At 42.7% G+C, this 22,337-nt stretch overlaps 1 protein-coding gene across 3 annotated transcripts in view; it reads left to right on the top strand.

Annotated features, from left to right (window-relative positions):
- Positions 1-22,337, top strand: part of ubl3a (ubiquitin-like 3a) — a 179,730-nt gene that overhangs the window by 61,603 nt on the left and 95,790 nt on the right. Inside the window, exons 1-2 of one of the 3 annotated variants that reach the window (XM_070892311.1) lie at positions 4,986-5,389; positions 5,506-5,610. The exons of 1 other annotated variant lie outside the window; for it this stretch is intronic. In XM_070892311.1, the coding sequence (XP_070748412.1) occupies positions 5,584-5,610 (27 nt within the window). In that variant the 5' untranslated portion in view covers positions 4,986-5,389; positions 5,506-5,583. Of the gene's footprint in view, positions 1-4,985; positions 5,611-22,337 lie in introns of those variants that run through there. One more of the 3 variants, XM_070892310.1, reaches the window with a different exon arrangement.

The following is a 22,337-nucleotide window of genomic DNA, read 5'->3' as shown; positions in this document are numbered from 1 at the left end:
TCCGCTAGATGAATCAGAGATTATGGAGATCGGGCGGGAAAGTGGAGTTGAGCTCGATGATCAGCCATCATCATCATTATAGGCAGTCCCACGGAATCGAGGAAGACTTGCTTCCACTCTTAAAATGAGTCCTTAGGAGGCCGAACAGTAAAATATGAGAGCCACAGTCCCTGTCACAGGTGGGACAGATGGTCGTTGAGGGTAAGGAAGGGTGGGACTGGTTTGCCGCACGCTCTTTCCACTGCCTGCGCTTGATTTCTGCATGCTCTCGGCGATGAGACTCGAGGTGCTTGGTGCCCTCCTGGATGCACTTCCTCCACTTAGGGTGGTCTTTGACCAGGGATTCCCAGGTGTTGGTGGGGATGTTGCACTTTATCAGGGAGGCTTTCCTTGTAACGTTTTCTCTGCCCACATTTGGCTCGTTTGCCGTGAAGGAGTTCCGTGTAGAACGCTTGCTTTGGGAGTCTAGTGTCTGCCATGCGGACAACGTGGCCTGCCCAGCGGAGCTGATCAAATGTGGTCAGTGCTTCAATGCTGGGGATGTTGGCCTGGTCGAGGACGCTAATGTTGGTGCCTCTGTCCTCCCATGGGATTTGTAGGATCTTGCAGAGACATTGTTGGTGGTATTTCTCCAGCGACTTGAGGTGTCTACTGTACATGGTCCATGTCTCTGAGCCATACAGGAGGGCGGATATTACTACAGCATTGTAGACCTTGAGCTTGGTGGCAGATTTGAGGGCCTGGTCTTCGAACACTCTTTTCCTCAGGCGGCTGAAGGCTGCACTGGAGGCAGTGTTGAATCTCGTCATCAATGTCTGCCCTTGTTGATAAGAGGCTCCCGAGGTATGGGAATGGTCCACGTTGTCCAGGGCCGCACCGTGGATCTTGATGACTGGGGAGCAGTGTTGTGCGCCGAGGATAGGCTGGTGGAGGACCTTTGTCTTACGAATGTTTAGCGTAAGGCCTATGCTTTCGTACACCTCAGGAAGTATGTCGACTATGTCCTGGAGTTCAGCCACTGTATGTGCGCAGACTCAGGCGTCGTCCACATACTGTAACTCGATGACAGAGGTTGGGGTGGTCTTGGACCTGGCCTGGAGACGGTGAAGGTTGAACAGGATCCCACTGGTTCTGTAATTTAGTTCCACTCCAGCGGGGAGCTTGTTGACTGTGAGATGGAGCATGGCAATGAGGAAGATTGAGAAGAGGGTTGGGGCGATGACGCAGCCCTGTTTGACCCCGGTCCGGACGTGGATTGGGTCTATAATGGTTCCGTTGGTAAGGATCACGGCCTGCATGTCGTCGTGGAGCAGGTGGAGAATGTTGACGGATGTTGACGAACTCGATGATCAGCCATGAGCTTATTGAATGGCAGAGAGGCTCAAGGGTCCGTATGGCCTACTCCTGCTATTATTTTTTATATTCTTATGTGGCATTACTCAGCAAATGGTCTAGTATGCTAACCTGGAAATCTTGGTGGTGATAACACTAGGTGCAACAAAGTGAAAATGTGTTCTCTTTCTTAGCAATATCATCTTAATGAATATAAATATTGGTAATTCATTAATGTAATGGATACGAAACAAAACTATTACACCATTCATCATCATAGGCAGTCCTTTGGAATTGAGGAAGACTTGCTTCCACTCCCAAAGTGAGTTCTTTGATGGCTGAACAGTCTGTAATGAGAGCCACAGACCCTGTTGCAGGTGGGACAGGTTTCGTCGAGGGGTGGGTGGGGCTGGTTTGCCGCGCGCTCCTTCCGCTTCCTGCGCTTGACCTCTTCATTTTTTTTTCCAAAAATATACTTTGTTGATATAACATTTTCACAATACACTGGAAAATAGCTCAGTACCTTGCGATCAGCAATTCCATACAATTCGTTTGGATGCTAACAGCAGTTCCATACAATGCACTAGCGTGCATTTCATTTCAAGGTACAGTTTAGTGCAATCCGTAAATCACTTTACATGTAGTACTGTGCAAATAAGGGTATTACATGGAGCAGATGAGAACAGGTGTACATTAGATTCCAGAATAATTTCAATGCCGATCACGAATCACGTTACATGTAGCACTATGCAGATGAAAGCAGTACACGGAATGGATGAGAATACATTTACATTTCTTTACAAGTTACTAAACAGTGCAGAATCTTTCATTATACATGGCACAACACAGGTGCTTTTCAGTACATGGTGTTCTATGTATACAAGCAGATTAACAAGTACAGCCCGAGGGGGTTCTGATTCCATCCCCTGGGTTTACCGTGGCAGAAGGGCCTTAAACTGTGGCTCTTCCCCATCGTGCCTTTGCAGCAACTGTACCAATCTGTAGTGCGTCCCTCAGCACGTACTCCTGGACCTGGGATTGCGCCAGTCTGCAACACTTGGCCGTGGACATCTCCTTGCTCTGGAAGACCAGCAAATTTCGGCTTGACCTCTTAATTTTTTTTTGATTTCAAAATATACTTTATTCATATAAAAAATTTGCACAATGCATTGGAAGACAGTTCAGTACATTTGGATGCGATCAACAATTCCATGCAATACATTTGGATGCTGACGGCAGTTCCGTTCAATTCATTTGCTTGCTTTACATTTCGAGGTACATTTCAGTACAATCCAGGATACATTGCAATACAGTCATCAAATTAGTTTACTATACGGTACACGGAATGGATGAGGGTACAGTTACATTTATTTGCAACATACATTACTAAACAGAACTTGCATTATACATGGCACTACATAGGTTTTTTCAGATCACGGTGCTCTATGTATGCAGAAAGTTTACAAGTACAGCCCGAGGGGAGTTTTATACTGATTCCATCCCCTGGGTTTACCGTGGCGGAAGGGCTTTAAACTGTGGCTCTTCCCCACCGTGCCTTTGCGGCGACTGCACCAATTTTTATTGCGTCCCTCAGCACGTACTCCTGGACCTTGGATTGCGCCAGTCTGCAACACGCAGACGTGGACATTTTCTTGCTCTGGAAGACCAGCAAGTTTCGGGAAGACCAAAGTGCGTCTTTCACCGAGTTGATGGCCCTCCAGCAGCAGATGATGTCTGTCTCGGTGTGTGTCTCTGGGAACAGCCCGTAGAGCACAGAGTCCTGTGTTACAGAGCTACTTGGGATGAACCTCGACAGCAACCACTGCATCTCTATCCAGACCTGCCTTGCAAAGGAGCAATTCCAAAGGAGATGGATGACTGTCTCGTCCGCACCACAGCCAACTCGGGGGCAGAGTGCCATGTCTCTGAAATCTCAGCTGTGCATGAAGGATCTGACGGGTAGGGCCCTTCTCACCGCCAACCAAGCTACGTCTTGGTGCTTGTGTGAAAGCTCTGGCAATGAGACATTCTGCCAGACGAGTTTGACAGTCTGCTCGGGGAACCACCCGACAGGGTCCACCCTCTCCTTCTTTCGTAGGGCGTCCAGGACCTTACGTGCCAACCACTGCTTTATGGCCTTGTGGTCAAAGGTTTTTTTTCTGAAAAACTTTTCCACGAAGGACAGGTGGACAGGCATGGTGCAACTGGTGGGGGCGTTTCGCGGCAGCGTGGCCAGACCCATCCTTCGCAACACCGGGGACAGGTAGAACCTCAGCACGTAGCGACACTTGGTGTTTGCGTACCGGGAGTCAGCGTACAGCTTGATGCAGCCGCACACAAAGGTGGCCATCAGGATGAGGGCCACGTTCGGAACATTCTTTCCTCCACTGTCCAGAGATTTGTACATCGTGTCTCTGCAGACACGGTCCATTTTGGACCTCCAGACAAAGTGGAAGACGGCCCGGGTGACTGCCGCAGCACAGGAGCGTGAGATGGGCCAGACCTGCGCCACATACAACAACACCGAGAGCACCTCACTCCTGATGACCAGGTTCTTTCTTGCGATAGAGAGGGAGCGCAGCTTCCAACATCCCAATTTTTGTTTCACTTTGGCAGTACGCTCTTCCCAGTTTTTGGCGCACGCCCCATCCGCTCCGAACCATATTCCCAACACCTTCAGGTAATCTGTCTTAACGGTGAAGGGAATAAAGGATCGGTCAGCCCAGTTGCCAAAGAACATGGCCTCGCTTTTGCTGCGATTGACCTTCGCTCCCGAGGCCAGTTCAAATGGGTCGCAGATTGTGAGCAATCTGCGGACCGACTGCGGATCCGAATGAAAAGATGGTGACATCGTCCATGTACAGGGAGGTCTTGACCTGAGCACCTCCGCTGCCTGGGATCGTCACCCCTCTAATGCTCGCATCCTTCCTGATGGACTCGGCAAAGGACTCGATACAGCACACAAACAAGACAGAGCAGAGGGGACAGCCTTGCCTGACTCCAGACCTGATCAGAAAGCTTTCAGTTCCCCACCTGTTGATTAGAACTGTGTTAATCCACACTAGTCTGAAAATGCATGATCTCCAAAGCTAAGCAGAGTCAGGCCTGGTTCGTACTTGAATGGGAGACCGCCACAGGTGCAGTAGGCTTGACCTAGTCACACTCTTTGTGTTGAAACTCGAAGAGCTCAACACCCTCCTGGATGCACTTTCTCCACCTCGGGTGGTTGTCAGCCAGGGTCTCCCAGGTGTCAGTGGTGATGTTGCACTTTACCAGGGAGGCTTTGAGGGTATCCTTATAATGTTTCCACTGCCCACCTTTGGCATGAAGGAGATCTGCATAAAGCATTTGCTTAGAGAGTCTCGTAGCCATTAAAAAATCAGTGTCAATATTCTGATAAATTGGTTACAATCGTCCTCCTCTTTTAAATGCCCACTCACATGCCCATAATACGGGCCAACGTGTCGATGACGTTCGGAGCGCACCCCCAATGCGGCATGATGTTCGCATTGGCTTGTGGGAGTTGTAGTCATACCCTCGCTGATTTGTGCGTGATGCGGCGGAATCTGTGCATTATGTCCACTACAATCTCCAACATGCCCTTGTGCAGGCCCGACCGGAAACGACGCAGCGCCCTGTCGCTCTGCGATCAGCCTTCTCCCCATGCGCCATATTTGTTTGAGAGAGAGGAAAAAATGACAGGACGAGCGGCTGGACTGGGATCGTCCTGAAAAGAAACAAACAGAATGAGAATTTAGGAAGCCGTCTTTCCGGAATATGAAAGGGACAACGTAAAATTTTTGATTCTGTCAGTATTTAAAGTATTGACTGTGAACCGTCTGTTTTCAAGGATATTTCTTTTCAATCTTCTTCAACTTACGGTGGGAACAAGTTTGTGCTCAGCCGTCGGCTCTGCCTGCAGATGAGACAATTCGCACATTTTTGAACTTAACGACGAGTCTCCGCTTCTCCCCGCGGGCGTCTCGCCTTTTCCTCGCCCGGCTTTTCAGAGACCGTCGACGTGCAAAAGAAAATTAAAATTTTCTTGCCTTTTACTGTGAGCTAAACTGCCAAATTCAGTAAGGTTCGAAGACAAAACTCGTGTGGTGGTTCCGAATTTCTATTTGTTTATTTTTCTTTCTTTTCTGGATTCAATTCCGCCCCGTTTTGAAGGAGTTGGGAGACTGAGCGGTGAGATCTGCGGATAACACTGGGAGTAGTTGCCTAATTGATAGACGGATACAATTAAAGATGTCAAGCTGTATACCGGCGGACATGGTAAGGCACATTATTGCACAGCTTATATATTCCTCTACTGTCAGTCTCTCGGCTAGTTTAGGAACCGAATCTTTACATCCCACCCCCTCAATAGTGGTGACAAACGCAGTTGCTAAATGGTAGTCGCAAAGGTGACCAGTAAATGTCTCCGTAACAAAGTGGGAGCATGAGAAAGATTTAACAGAACTTTACAAAAAGGAAACTCTATTTGCAGCTCCAGTTGTAACCACTGTTATATTTCAACTGGCAAAATAGCTAATTTAATCAAAGTTCACTATACATTTATTTTAAAGGGATATGTTTATCAAGGAAAGCTATTTCAAAGACTCCCGCGACCGATCATAATGGAACTGGAGACTAAACTAACAGTAACCAGGGAGGCACGAGGTTACAGTTATGTGCTTGTTGAAAATTGTATTCGTTATTGTGTTTTTGACGGTGTGGAATAATAGTGGGGTTTTGATGCGTGTTTTCCCGAAATTCATTGTACATTACGAATGCATTAATAGGTTTTATGTACGTATGGTATCGGAGTGGCTCTTGTTATGTATGTTTGGTTAAGTCGGTATTGAAGTAAAATGTAACAGAACCGGTTTACTTGTGCTCCTTACCTTTGATCCATAAGTTCAGTGTCTTTTTTTCAACCATAAAAATGTGAACAGCATATGTATATATCTACTTGCACCATATGAACATTGCAGTTGTTCCTACAATAAGAATGATCCACTGGTTAAAAGATTAAAATTATAAAATGTGGATTTCATTTCATGCTGAAGCAATATTCTGGTCACTGGTTGGTCCCCGTTCTTCAATGATTGGCAGTGCTCGGGAGAAACAAATAATTGCCGAGAGTGTAATTTCTGAATAATATCCGTAGCTGCAGACAAGAACCAGACTCCATTAGCTTCATTTGATGTTTGGTTTCAAGGAGTGAAATAAGGATATAAAACTATAAACTTCAGTATACCTTAATGTAACCACACGTATTCTAGGTGATGGCAATACATAGCCATTATTTTTAATTTGGTATATTTATTCCATTAACTTTGTTAACTTTGTTAACTCGTGACTTCTTCCCAAGCCTCTTTGGTGTATAGTATTTTTCATGGCTATTTAATCTATCAAATCTATCAATGTGCCATTAATCCATAGCGACGCACTATTAGAACATAACAAGAAATAGCAGGAGTAGGCTAGCTACCTGGCCCCTCAAGCTTGCTCTGCCATTTAATAAGATCATGGCTGATCTGATCAGGGACTCTGCTCCACTTCCCTGCCCTCTCCCCATAACCCTTTATTCCCTTAACGCTCAAAAATATGTATCTCCGCCTTTAAATGTATTCAATGACCCAGCCTCCACAGCTGTCTGGGGCAGAGAATTCCATAGATTTACAACCCTCTGAGAGAAGAAATTCCGCCTCATCAGTTTTAAATGGGTGGCCCCTTATTCTAAGATCGTGCCCTCTAGTTCTAGTCTCCCCCATCAGTGGAAATATCCTCGCTGCATCCACCTTGTCGAGCACCCTCATTATCTTGTATGTTTCGATCACCTCTCATTCTTCTTAACTCCAATGAGTATAGGCCCAACCTACTCAACCTATCTTCATAAGTCAACTCCCTCATCTCTGGAATCAACCTAGTGAACCTTCTCTGAACAGCCTCCAATGCCAGTATATCCTTCCTTTTAAATACGGAGACCAAAACTGCACGCAGTACTCAAGGTGTGGCCTCACCAAGAGTTGTAGCAAGACTTCTCTGCTTTTATACTCTATCTCCCTTGCAATAAAGGCCAACATTCCATTTGCCTTCCTGATTACTTGCTGTACTGCATACTAAATTTTTGTGTTCATGCACAAAGGCCCATAGATCCCTTGTACTGCAGCACTTTGCAATTTTTCTTCATTTAAATTATAACTTGCTTTTCTATTTTTTCTGCCAAAGTGGATAACCTCACATTTTCCCACATTATACTCCATCTGCCAAATTTTTGCCACTCACTTAGCCTGTCTATATCCCTTTGCAGATTTTTTGTGTCCTTCTCACAATTTGCTTCCCACCCATCTTTGTATCATCAGCAAACTTGGCTAAATTACACTGTCCCTTCATCCAAGTCATTAATATAGATTGTAAATAGTTGAGGACCCAGCACCGATCCCTGCGGCACCCCACTAATTACTGTTTGCCAACCGGAAAATGATCCGTTTATCCCGACTCTCTAACAGAAAACAGTTAGCCAATCTTCTATCCATGCTAATATATTACCCCCAACCTCGTGAGCTTTTATTTTTTGCAGTAACCTTTTATGTACCTTATTGAATGCCTTCTGGAAATCCAAATACACCACATCCATTGGTTCCCCCTTATCCACCCTGCTCGTTACATCCTCAAAGTACTCCAGCAAATTTGTCAAACATGATTTCCCTTTCATAAAACCATGCTGACTCTACTTGATTGAATGATGCTTTTCCAAATGTCCCACTACTGCTTCCTTAATAACGATCCAGCATTTTCCGAACGACAGATGTTAGGCTAACCTGCTTTTTGTCCGCCTCTCTTTTTTTTAAAATAGGGGTGTTACATTTGCAGTTTTCCAATCCGCTGCGACCGCCCCAGAATCCAGGGAATTTTGGTAGATTACAACGAATGCATCCACTAACACTGCAGCCACTTTTAAGACCCTAGGATGTAAGCCATCAGGTCCAGGGGACTTGTCCACCTTTCGCCCCATTATTTTACTGAGTGCTACTTCATTAGTGATTGTATTTAGTTCCTCCCTCCCTATTATCCACTATTGGGATGTTTTTAGTGTCTTCTACCATGATACAAAATATTTGTTCAACGTCTGTGCCATTTCCCTGTTCTCTATTATTAATTCCTCAGTCTCAATCCTCTAGGGGACCAACATTTACTTTAGCCACTCTTTTCCTTTTAATGCACCTGTAGAAACTCTTACTATCTGTTTTTATATTTCGTGCTAGTTTACTTCATAATCTGTCTTCCCTCTCTTTCATTTTTTTAGTCGTTCTTCACTGGCTTTTAAAAATTTCCCAATCCTCTGGTCTCCCACATTGTATGCCCTTGTTTTCAATTTGATACCAGCCTTTATTTCCTTAGTTAGCCATGGATGGATGGTTAGCCCTTCGCTTAGTCTTTCCTTCTCATTGGGATATATATTTGTTGCGAGTTATGAAATATCTCCTCAGGAATGAATGCCAAGTAAAAAATCACAATTATACATGTTTCGCAATGTTCATATTTATTGGAATTCCAATAGAAATAGCAACAGGGAAGTAACCTTTAAATTCTTGACAAGTTACTTATGAGTAGTGTGGATAGGGAAAGATCTAGTGAGCAGTGCAGATAAGGGAAGGTGTCTTATGGAAGAAACACAAGCAAAGTAGTAATTTGGCAAAGGATTGCTGTCTTCATGAAGAAGTGCTGGAACCTCTTTGGTAAGGACAAGAAACATATTCCATGTAATGTTGCATGTAATTTGTGCTGAGTTGTGATTGATTAACTCCTGGCACTGTAAGTTAAGCCTTTACTTGTGCTTACAATTTTTCACAAGGACTGTGCCTTTAAGTAACTGGAAACTCCAAATGCGAGAACAACCCATTGCAAGACTTGTAGGGTATTTTCATTGATTATATAAGTGACTAAGTTATGCGTTATCTTAGTATGGAGGCATTTCATGGTTTAGTCATTCTCATTACAAGTAGTTTGACTGTTTACTGCTGACAGTTTGTGGCATTCATAAGCGAAAGTGGCTAATGAAAGTGTTACATTTTTGAAGAGACTACATACAATTTGTAAATGGATATAAGAAGCAATCACGTGTGTTACATTTATATTTCCTGTAGAAAAAAATTTGCATTTAAATAGTGCCTTTCACAATGAAGTACTTTTTGAAAGTCATTGTTGTAATGTAGGAAACGCGGCAGCCAACTTACACACAGCAAATCTCGCAAACAGAAATGAGATAATGATACAGTAAGAAAGACTTGCATTTAAATAGCACCTTTCACGACCTCAGGACATCATAGAGCATTTTACAGCCAATGATATACTTGTGAAGTGTATTCAATGTTGTAACGTAGGAAGCACAGCAGCCAATTGCGCACAGCAAGCTCCCAAAAGCAGCAATGTGATAATGACCAGATAATTTTTTTTTTAAATTGTTGAATGCAGGGTAAATATTGGCCAGGACACTGGGAATAACTCCCCTGCTCTTCCTTGAAATAGTGCCATAGGATCTTTTTTGTTCACCTGAAAGAGCAGATAGAACTTTGGTCTAAGGTCTCATCTGAAAGTTAGCACCTCCGATGGAGCAAGTGCACTGAAGTGTGAGCCTGAATTATGTTCTCAAGTCTCTGTAGTGAGACTTGAACTTATGACTTTCTGACTCAGACGAGAATGCTCCCACCGTTTCAAGGCTGGCATCCAGTATTTTTACAATACTTGTCTGCTGCACTCCTGGATGCAGAAACTGCCCTCTTTTCGTCACAGTAGCCAGATACATGTTAAAATCACTGCAGATTTTTTAAGTTACTGTTTGTAGCCAATTCCCAAGGGACATGTCACCAGAAAAAATCAATTCTGTTTCAGTGATGTAGGAAAGAACTTTTAAATCCGGAATTGAACTGTAAAGGTAGTGCATTATGAAAATGCACTTTGTACATGAGTTTTGAGACTTAAATATGGGGTTGGAAGAAGCAATTATTTTCAATATGCAAATTTATTACTCATGGGTATAGTATTTCAAAACCTTGTTGATTTACTCGTATATTTTACTGTCTTTTATCTTTACCGTCTCCACCACTGCCTCAGTTCATCTGCTGTTGCAATCCTCATCCATGCCTTTGTTACCTCTAGACTACTCCAACGCACACCTAGCTGGCCTCCCACATTCTACCCTACGTAAACTTGAGGTCATCCAAAACTCGGCCGCCCTTGTCATAACTTGCACCAAATCCTGCTCACCCATCACCCCTGTGCTCGCTGACCTACATTGGCTCCTGGTTAAGCAGTGCTTTGATAACTGCTCAACCATTGGTGGCCATGCTTTCAGCTGCCTGGGCCATAAGCTCTGGAACTCTTTCCCCCCCCCCCCCCCCCCCAAACCTCTCTGTCTCTCTACTTCGCTTTCCTCCTTTTAAGATGCTTTTACCTCTTTGACCAAGCTTTTGGTCATGGGCTGTAATTGCTTTTTATGTGGCTTTTTGTCACATTTATTTGTTTTGTCTTGTAGCATTCCTGTGAAGCACCTTGGGATGTTTTACAAGAGAGAAAGACAAGTTTGTCAATGGCAAAATGTATTTCAAGGCAACAGAGAACTTGGTGCGAATTGGAACATTGTTCTAACTTTAGGGGTTGAGGTTGAATGCAGCGTGTGTGAAAGAGATTCATGCATGGGCTGGAAATTTAGTTCCCGGCGATAATTGTATTTTTTCCTCAAAATTACCGTTATCGCAACGCTATCGCTATGAGGCCGTAAATTCAAGGTTTAATTTGCGCAGCAGTAAAAATCGGCGTTGCACAAGGATTCGCGGTGCAAACCGTGGATCCTTGCCAACTTTAGTCCGAGGCCGATACCGCTGTGAATTGGGCCCAGGGAGGATGGAAAAACACCTGAAAATAAATTGGGGGGGAAAAAAAGAGAAAAGAATTCACAAAACATTTACAAGACACTTATCTAGTGAATCACTGCAAAAGAATTAAAAAAATAAAAACTTAAACTTACCTTTTTTGCAGGTTTTCATACTTACCGCTGATCCAAGGGCTGCAACGCAGCTTTTTCCTTGGTGTTTTTTTTCGTCCTAAATACAGGTGCGCTCAGCCAAATTTTTGGCAAAAGTGATATTTGAGTCTTGCACAGCGGTGCTCCTCTCCAGCAGTATTTGAAAAACGCCACCGCAAAACTTCTCCAAATTTTCTGCTGACTGGGTTTTCGCCAAAAAAGGTGAAATAGCACCAAAAACTCGTCGCAAAATCGCCGAATTTCTAGCCCAAAGTCTTTTTATGATGTCTGTGAAGACCCAGTCTTAATTAAAATTGTAATTTTAGTCGACATTTGTTGTTTACTTAGCTGATTCTAATATTGTCTCCAGGCCAGTCCTATTGGTTGTTCTTTGGGGCCCCCCATTATAGCGTTAGTAATTGGAGGACTTTCTGGTCCGAGGATGAGGCTTAGCTGGTATTACTCACACAGAGCTGAAGAATAATTCAATACTAAATCAAAATCTTTAAGTTTTGTTATAAAAGTGAGGGAGAGGAGAAAAAGGAAGATGTTAACCTGAAAGAACTCTTGTTCCAAAAAATAGTCTCAATGTTTTTCAAATACTCATTTTTTGGATGCTGCCTTATGTCCCACTTGTCCAGTTTGAAAAGCAGTAACAGGGTTAATTTAAATAGGTGGGCTGCAGTTAGTTTAGTTTAATTTGTTACTGTTCTGTACATTTCCAGTAATCTGCACTATCCTATGGAGCTGCTTATTGTCAGCTGAGTGCCTGTCTGAGACCTGAAATGGCAACTTTTCGAGAGGGTAAAATTTAAATTAATTTAAGTTATCCGGTCTTTTAAACAATTGTTCACTTAACTAGATGGGGAAGGGGGAAAAAATGCAAGGATTTACTCCCTTGCTTACTTGCGTTTGTCAATCAAATGTTTGGTATGATTGCATTGTGGTGGACACAATTCAATGATCATTTGAATTAATCAGTTTTTAGCATTTTTTTGAGCAAATATATATTACTTGCCCAGCCAATGAATAATAGTACATTCAAATGTTTGGTTCTCTAACAACTGACAGCATACTCACAGAACAGGGTTAAACGGAAAAGGGATTGTGGGAATTGAATTTGTTCGAAGTGTGTGCCTGCATAAGATGATTAGCTGATTGCTTTTAATCGTAAAGTAGTGTTAATCAGTTTTTAAAGATTGGAAATATTGTCATGCATCTCATCCTATTTGTGCTTCCATTATTTTTCTACAAATGCTAACAATGCATGAGATGGCTTAAATTTCAGTGTCTTCTATATAATATTTAACAAACGTATTATTTATCTAAAACTTACATGGGTGACATAGTAAAGCAACATATTAATGTCCCTGATCTTGGTTTTGCCATTGGGGGAATTATTTGTCACTTTGAGCTCCGTACAAGGAGACTGAACTTGTAATACAAGCAATGTTCAATTGCAGTACCAAGGAAGAGCGATAATGTTTGAATTGCTGACCTTTAGTGAGATATTCAGCCGAACCTCTGTCTCTCTGTTAAGGTGGCTATTAAAGTTACCATGGCCTTATTGAAGAGCAAGGAGTTTTCCTAGTATACAGACCAACATTCCTCCCTCAACTATTTGCAATACAAGTGGGTTGGACCAGATTTCTGATTGGTCTCCTTGGAGGACACGACACACCCAGCAGTTTGTCTGGAATGACGAAGGGTCACCTATCTGAAATGTTGACTCTGGTTTTCTCTCCACAGATGCTGCCTGACCTGCTGAGATTTCCAGCATTTCTGTTTTTATTTCAGGTTCCAGCATCTGCAGTACTTTGCTTTTGTATACAGTATGTGTAATTTGATCTTGTCTGCGGTAGACTAATTCAAGTTCTCTGCAATGTGTAATTTGATCCAGTCATTGTCAAACAGGCAGATAACAGAGTTCAGAGAAAGAAAGACTTGCATTTATATAGCGCCTTTCACGACCACTGGACGTCTCAAAGTGATTCACAGCCAATGAAGTACTTTTTGGAGTGTAGTCACTGTTGTAATGCAGCAAGCAAGGCAGGCAGGCTCCACAACATGCTTCGACAGGTCCCACTTCCGGTTTCCACTCCAATCGGCATTCCGATACATGGGTGACCAAGCGAGTATGTATTCACAGTCCCAAAACAGTTTTCAAGCTCGCTAAGCGAGGGCACACGCGCAGAAGGATGGAGAAGAACTTGCAAATAATCACTCGGGCCAAAATCACTAAAAACAGATAATGGGATCGTGCTGTGCACAAAATAGGTGCTATGTTTTCCTGCATAAGTCACTAGTTCAGAATTATTGCATTGTTTGTGAAGCCCTTTAAAATGTTTTGGGAAGATACAAATGCATATTTTTTGGGTTACAGCCTTGATTATATTTTGAAGTGCTTTTATAATGCAAACAGTTTTCTGCCCTTTCACTGTTTCTGCCTACTTGGCAATTTTTCTTTACTACTAATATTCAATCAAGGTGTTTTTGTAATTTTTAAACTAGGTTCTGTAATTTTTAAACTAGATTCTTACAGTGAACAGGGTTTCACTGGGAAATGAAACGGTTGGTTCTATCTCTTGATAGGAAAAGGTGTTTGAGGAAAACAGTTTTAAAAATGTATTCCTGGGATGTGGGCATCGCTAGCAAGATTAGCATTTATTGCCCATCCCTAATTACCGTTGAAAAGGTGGTGGTGAGCCACCTTCTTGAACTGCTTGCAGTCCATGTGGTGAAAGTCCTCCCACAGTGCTGTGAGGAGGGAGTTCCAAAATTTTGACCCAGCGTCGATGAAAGAACGGCAATATATTTCCATGTCAGGATGGTGTGTGACTTGAAGGGGAACTTGTGGTGTTCTCATGCACCTGTTGCCCTTGTCCTTCTAGGTGATAGATGTCATGGGTTTGGGAGGTGCTGTCGAAGAAGCCTTGGCAAGTTGCTGCAGTGTATCTTGTAAATGGCAGACAAGGTGTAACAGTGGGGGAGGGAGTGAATGTTAAAGGTGGTGCATGGGCCAATCAAATGGGCTGCTATGTCCTGGGTGGTGTCAAGCTTCTTGCGTGTTGGAGCTGCAATCATCCAGGCAAGTGGAGAATATTCTATCACACTCCTGACTTGTGCCTTGTAGATGGTGGAAAGGCTTTGGGGAGTCAAGAAGTGAGACACTCACTGCAGAATAACCAGCCTCTGGCCTGCTCTTGTTGCCACAGTATTTATGTGGCTGGTCCAGTTAAGTTTCTGGTCAGTGGTGACCCCCAGGATGTTTATGGTGGGGGATTTGGCGATGATAATGCCATTGAATGTCAAGGGACGATGGTTAAACTCTCTCTTGTTGGAAATTATGATTGCCTGGCTCTTGTACGGCGCAAATGTTACTTGCCACTTACCAGCCCAAGCCTGTGAACACCTATTATAGATGTACAACTAGTGTAAGCTTTTTGTTCAGTTGCAGCACCATGATTTTAGTGTTGGCTTTAATATCAGTGCTGTGTAAATATATAACCTTGAAGCCCTTTGATATAATTTCTCAAGGTACGGAACTTCTGTTTACATACATTCATGCACTTTTTCATATTGTTTGAGACTCCAGTTAACTTCCACTTCATCTCTCATTCCCCCCTCCCCCCCCAAAAAAAGGCACACTATTAAGTGTCTTGAAATATTTTACACTTGTGCATATTTTTCCTTTCTCGCTGCTTCCTCTTTCAGACAGGCAGTCTCCTTTGCCAATACCTTGTTTGATTCTTTCACAAACAATTTGCACTTGCATAGTTCATTTTAATATAGCAAAAGGAGAGGGCTTGGCACGGAGTTAGGTTTGCTCAGAGAGGTTTTTAATCGGAGAGGAGAAACCACGTTAAAGTGCATGGCTGTGATAGTTGAAGGCTGTGCCATTGATCGTGGAACGGAAGGAGGCAGGATACGCAGTAGGCCAGTGTTGGAAGAGTGGAGAGTATGAAATGGGGCTGGAAGAGGTTGTAGGTTTGGGGTAGAGCTCAGCCATGGAGGAATTTGTTTTGGTGTCATAGCTTTGAGAGAGCTGGAGCTGGTGGAGGTCAGCGCAGACAGCGTTGATGAGTGAATGGAATTTATTTAGCCAGTTTCCAATATTATGGCTTACTGATCTTAATCAATGTGTTGCTCCCTCGAGTAACCGACGTAAGCCTTGTAATGCATTCCCAAAAATCTGTCGGTATGGTTTAAAGGAATTACTGAAACTGAAGCTAGCTTGACTCCACTGTTAGTAGTTATAGCAAGAATGATGTACATGATATTTTTTGTTAATAAAGCAGCTTAATTGAATTTTAATTTTTAAAAGCAAGGCTATAGATTGTGAACTTCAATCCATGTTATCTTGTGATCCTGTCAGTTTTTGCTTCTACTGAACTGCTGTGCCTATCTATGATTAAGAACTGACCCAGCTCATCCAGAAAAGGTGTTTCTCACCAAAGGCTCAGTCAATTTTGCAGACCATGCCTCCCACCCTCAGGGGCGGAGGTTGAATTGCTTCCAACTTCTCATCATGCTCCCTCATAACTGGTCACTGGACTTTTAGCTTAGCACACACCTTTTCATTCATTCTTTCCTTCCACAGGGATCCAGCCAAAACTGAGGCACTATGGGCCAGTTTGAATCTTTTGCAGCAAGACATATTGGACCATCAATACGAGTGAAAAGTTTTGAGCTTGTGATTTTGTGTTTTCAGAACAATTCAGTTTACTAAATGAGTAAGGGAATAGAAATTGAACACACTTATTTATTTTGTGTATTACACAAATTAAACTGCAACTATTTTAGCTGCAACTTGTTGAGGTATCATACTTCTGTGCCTGAATTGCACACATTACTATGTTTATAGATGAGTTGCACACAGTCATCTATATAATGTGCTGTTTATGAGCTTATTCTCGCAAAACAATTTGTTTCAGAAAAATCTCATTTGAATAGAGTTGGGAAGATTTAGTGTAAAATATTTCAGTGAATTCCTGTTGGTGAATAAAATATAGCAGATAGGTTATTAATTTAATGCGTACTGACTGTACTTTGCTTTTATAGTATAAAAGCAGTGAAATGTTTTTGCAGCATTTTGTGTCTTTATAGGGTTACTCTGAAATTGGTGCAGATGTTAGTATTGAAATGCTTTAGCTTTGGAATCTTCAACTGTACTGCAGGTATTTTCTGACTTAAAAATTAAAGTGAACATTATTTGGCAAACTTAAATATGATTGGACGAGCATGGTTTCTGAATCCTGTCAATCATTTTATTTGTGCCAAAATTAAGCAATGGCTTCAGTTAAAAGTGGCCTTAATACAATTTATTTAAGGATCATGAGAGTCTCTTGAGTATTGCCAGGTTTACTGGTACAAATATCAGTTGGTAGGTAGGCCAAAGATGGGGAGCTCTGCAGAATCTTGCTTATCAGCTATTCAGTTAGGTAAGGTTGTTCAAGTTATAATCATTTTAGAAACATAGAAACATAGAAAATAGGTGCAGGAGTAGGCCATTCAGCCCTTCTAGCCTGCACCGCCATTCAATGAGTTCATGGCTGAACATGAAACTTCAGTACCCCCTTCCTGCTTTCTCGCCATAACCCTTGATCCACCGAGTAGTAAGGACTTCATCTAACTCCCTTTTGAATATATTTAGTGAATTGGCCTCAACTACTTTCTGTGGTAGAGAATTCCACAGGTTCACCACTCTCTGGGTGAAGAAGTTTCTCCTCATCTCGGTCCTAAATGGCTTACCCCTTATCCTCAGACTGTGACCCCTGGTTCTGGACTTCCCCAACATTGGGAACATTCTTTCTGCATCTAACCTGTCTAAACCCGTCAGAATTTTAAACGTTTCTATGAGATCCCCTCTCATTCTTCTGAACTCCAGTGAATACAAGCCCAGTTGATCCAATCTTTCTTGATAGGTCAGTCCCGCCATCCCGGGAATCAGTCTGGTGAACCTTCGCTGCACTCCCTCAATAGCAAGAATGTCCTTCCTCAAGTTAGGAGACCAAAACTGTACACAATACTCCAGGTGTGGCCTCACCAAGGCCCTGTACAACTGTATCAACACCTCCCTGCCCCTGTATTCAAATCCCCTCGCTATGAAGGCCAACATGCCATTTGCTTTCTTAACCGCCTGCTGTACCTGCATGCCAACCTTCTCATTGTTTTGTGGATGGGGATAGAATTACAAAAGCATTCTAATCTCTAACTGTGATAGTTGTCTTGAGCCGTGCAGCTCCAGCTGCTGGAAGATGGACAATCTGCTCCCAACTGCATTTGCACAATTTCAGCAGTGATGTCACATCCTTTTCACCTATGGCACTGATGCCAGCAGAGAGAGACGGGTAGTCGTCCTTGAATTTGAGTTGTGTAAGTTGCATAATGTTGATGCATGGCCTGCTCAGCAGTGAAGTTCTTTGATTAATAATATACAAGTTAAAAATATCACAATGCAACTGTTGATTGATAGCTGGAACTTTCCTACAAATATTTTAAAGGTTTTCAATTTAGAATTTGGTAGTTTCTGATTTATTGCTAGTTAGTTGTGGCTTGCTGAATTCAGTTTAAAAAAAAATCTATTATGTATTTGTCATGTTGAACAAGAAATTGACAAATCATTTTTTGATATTCATTCATGGGATGTGGGCGTCACTGGAAAGGCCAGCATTTATTGCCCATCTCTAATGGCCCGTGAGAAGGTGGTGGTGAGCTGCATTGTTGAACTGCTGCAGTCCATGCAGTGATCGGTGCAACATGGATTTAAAATGCATTTTAGTACAACTCTCTGCTGCATATTTTGAATAGTTTAATGCTCAGGTAAAACTTTATTGGTCGTCTTTACTGTCATCTGCTCATTATTTATAACCATGATTTTTTTCTGACTAGTAGGTTTATGACAAATCTATTTTCAACTAAATCTGATATTTACAAATGCTTTTACTTTGAAGGTGGCTCATGCTAGGGTACATTTCCATTTGTGCCAACACCTGCAGATAGTTTATCCAAGTAACCGTTCTTCATGTAGGAGCATAGATAGTGCATGTTAGTAGGCTACCTGACCATGGGAGACATCACAACTGAAATGATCTTGTAATCTTACAGCATTTCTAAGCTTCCACTGCTACCCATAATTAAACCTCGACTTCCTCATCTATGTAGCTCAGTATTGTACTATGCAGTGTATTTGATAGTATATGTTTGCTCCAGTTATATTATGTGAAAACTTGTTCTGTAACCATTGTTTTCTTGTCTGATTGGTTCATACCCATCCTATGGTGGTGAAATCTTATAAACTGGTCTGAGAAGCATATAAGAACATAAGAAATAGGAGCAGGAGTAGGCCATTTGGCTCCTCGAGCCTCCTCTGCCATTCAGTAAGATCCTGGCTGATCTGATCATGGACTCACTTCCCTGCCCGCTCCCCATAATCCTTTACTCCCTTATTGCTCAAAAATCTGTCTAGCTCCACCTAGAATATATTCAATGACCCAGCCTCCACAGCTCTCTGGGGCAGAGAATTCCATAGAGAACCCTCGGAAGAAATGTCTCCTCATCTCAGTTTTAAATGGGTGGCCCCTTAAGACTATGGGTTAAAATTTGGCCCTCGGTTAAAACAGCGCACTTGTCTGAGGTGCGCCGACTTTGTACTCCTAAAACGGCACCGAAAATGTAGCTCCGTATTCTCCCCACTCTGTGGACTGTTGTAAGCCTAGGCGTGGCTTGGCAAAAGCAGAGGGGGGCGGAGCCAGGTCCCTGCACTGAAAACAGTGCCGGGACCTCTGCACATGCGTGATTTTTAAGATACTCCCAAAAAATTAAGTTGCTCCAAAAAAAACGGAGCAACTCCTGGGCAAATTTGGGCCCTTATGTCCCTTAGTTTTAGTTTCCCCTATGAGTGAAAATATGCTCTTTGCATCCACCTTGTTGAGCCCCCTCATTATCTTATAAGTTTCAATAAGATCACCTCATTATTCTGAACTCCAATGTGTATAGACTCAACCTATCTTCATAAGTCAACCCTCTCATCTCTGGAATCACCCCTGTACAGTTGTAGCAGGACTTCTCTGCTTTTATGTTCCATCCCCCTTGCAATATTCCATTTGCCTTCCTGATTACTTGCTGTACCTGTATACTAACTTTTGTGTTTCATGCACAAGGACCCCCAGGTCCCTCTGTACTGCAGCATTTTACAATTTTTCTCCATTTAAATTATAATTTGCTTTTCTATTTGTTTTTCTGCTGAAGTGGATAACCTCACATTTTCCCACATTATACTCTATCTGCCAAATTTTTGCCCACTCACTTAGCCTGTCTTATATCCCTTTGCAGATTTTTTGTATTCTCCTCACAATTTGCTTTCTCACCCATCTTTGTATCATCAGCAAATTTGGCTACATTACACTCGGTCCCTTTATCCAAGTCATTAATATAGATTGTAAATAAATAGTTGAGAACCCAGTACCGATCCCTGCAGCACCCGGAAAATTACCCATTTATCCAGACTCTGTTTTCTGTTAGCCAATCCTCTATCCATGCTAATATATTGCCCCCAACCTGTGAGCTTTATATCTTGTGCAATAACCTCTTGTGACACCTTACCGAATGTCTTCTGGAAATCCAAATACACCACACCCACTGCTTTCCCCCTTATCCACCCTGCTCATTACCTCCTCAAAGAACTCCAGCAAATTGACCAATTAACTGTTTGCATCATTTCCAAAGCCATGTTGCTTTATGGCAGGAGAGACTGGATCGACTGGGCCTGTATTCATTGGAGTTTAGAAGGATGAGAGGGGATCTTCTAGAAATATATAAAATTCTGACGGGCCTGGACAGGTTAGATGCAGAAAGAATGTTCCCAATGTTGGGGAAGTCCAGAACAGGGGACATAGTCTAAGGATAAGGGTTAAGCCATTTAGGAGATGAGGAGAAACTTCTTCACTCAGAGTTGTTAACCTGTGGAATTCTCTACCGCAGAGTGTTGTTGATGTCAGTTCATTGGATATATTCAAGAGGGAGTTCGGTATGGCCCTTAACAGCTAAAGGAATCAAGGGGTATGGAGAGAAAGCAGGAAAGGGGTACTGAGGTGAATGATCAGCCATGATCTTATTGAATGGTGGTGCAGGCTCAAAGGACCGAATGGCCTACTCCTGTACCTATTTTCTATGTTTCTATGAAATCTGATTGATCTGTAGGAATTCAGCAGGAATGCAAACATACTGAACTTTTTTACACAGTAATGATGCTAATTCTTCTGATTCACCTAAGTGCATTATGGTAGTGTAGTGGTTATGGGCTCAAAATTGGCCAGGAGTGGCTCCGTTTTGTTTGGAGCAACTTAGAGTATCTTAAAAATCCACATTTTGCACATTCAATTTGTGCCAGTGTGTGAGTGAGTGAGTTAGGATTTTTTTAGTTTTTTTTTCAAAAGGGGGCGTTACCAGCCACCTATGCCTGTTTCGGCTATTTAGGCCACTTTGGCCAGCTAATAGTTTCTCCAAACTAACTTAGGCCAGTTTTGTGGCCGCACGGGAAACCCTTGCGGAGAGTTAAGAAATCAGCGCAGGTAGGTACATCGGAGGCCAGCCGAACTTAATGACTTGACTAAAGAATGTGAATAGGATCAAACAGCTATACAGGACATCATATGATAAACTTCGCAGAGTCAATTTACTATATAACAGAAGCATTCATGGAAGCTTAAACTACAAAAATAAGTTTAAAAAAAAAAAAAATTTGAATTAAATTGCCCTAATCTCTCAACTAATTTAAACAACTATTTGTTTGCAATGATTATACTGGGCCAAAATTGAGCCCATATTATCTAAATAAAGTCTACTTCAATAAATAAGATATTCTGTGTTCCTCATCACTTATGTTCTTCTTTCACAATAGTACCAGGTAAATAGGCTTGACAAATGGTCACCACTATTCACAAGAGACAAAACATATTTACATTTTTTCGAAATATCCAAATAAAAAATAGAAGTCCGCCCTACCCTACCTTCATCTTCAGGGAAGGCAGCGGGCCAGCCTGTGCGGTGGGCCATTTGGCCTGGGATAGGGGTGGGATGCACCAGCAGCTGGTATGATGATGATGATCGGGTCCCATGCTGCAGCATGCACACTGAGAGGCTGGGAGCAGGAGCTACTGCGCATGCGTGCGCACTCCCACGCGCATGTGCAGACGTCCCGGCACTGTTCAGCGTGGGACACTGGCTCCGCCCCCGACCCGATTGGCCACGCTGCGTGACGATCTGGGAGAGGCTGGACAGCGGCCAAAGTGGGGACCGATTTTTTTTTTTGTTTTTGTCGGAGCACTTTTCCACGAAGAAAAGCAGCGCAACTCCGGTGAGTGCACCAAAAAAAGGGGTGGGCCAATTTTGAGCTCTATGTTGCTGAACTGGTAATCCAGAGGCCTAGGCAAGTGATCGAGAATGAGAGTTCAGACCCCACCATGGTAGTTTGAGAATTGAAGTCCGTTTTAAAAAATAAATAAATAAATAATACAGTATAAAAGTTTGTATCAGTAAAAATTAACATGAAGCTGTCAGATTGTTGTAAGAATCTAATCGGTTCACTAATGCCCTTTAGTGAAGAAATCCTGTCGTCTTTCCTAGTCTAGTTTGTTGTAGACAATATGTGACTCCAGTCCCACACCAACTTGATTCACTCTGAAGTGGCTTAGCAAGTTATTCAACTAGGAAAACTAGGGATAGGCAATAAATGCCAGTCTTGCTCATCTGAGTATTTTAGTTAAATGATTTAAGTTTGGCAAAGGGAGGGATTGAGTCTCAAAATCTTGTGGCTTCTGGCCAAAAATTCAGATTCTGAACTTTTGATGTAATTTCCTGAATCTGATCCTGCTTTACCCAACTTCAGTTCCCCTCTCCCTCCCTTCCCCCCCCTCCCCTTCTAGACACAAGGCATTTTGCTGCTGCTAACTCTTTCCCAAGCCCTGTTCCTTCCTGGTACAAGCGTACC

The sequence above is a fragment of the Pristiophorus japonicus genome, chromosome 10 (genome assembly GCF_044704955.1).
Source record: "Pristiophorus japonicus isolate sPriJap1 chromosome 10, sPriJap1.hap1, whole genome shotgun sequence".
Taxonomy (NCBI): Eukaryota; Metazoa; Chordata; class Chondrichthyes; family Pristiophoridae; genus Pristiophorus; species Pristiophorus japonicus.
The sequence above is the reverse complement of the archived record's forward strand: the minus strand, read 5'-3'. Positions and strand labels throughout refer to the sequence as shown.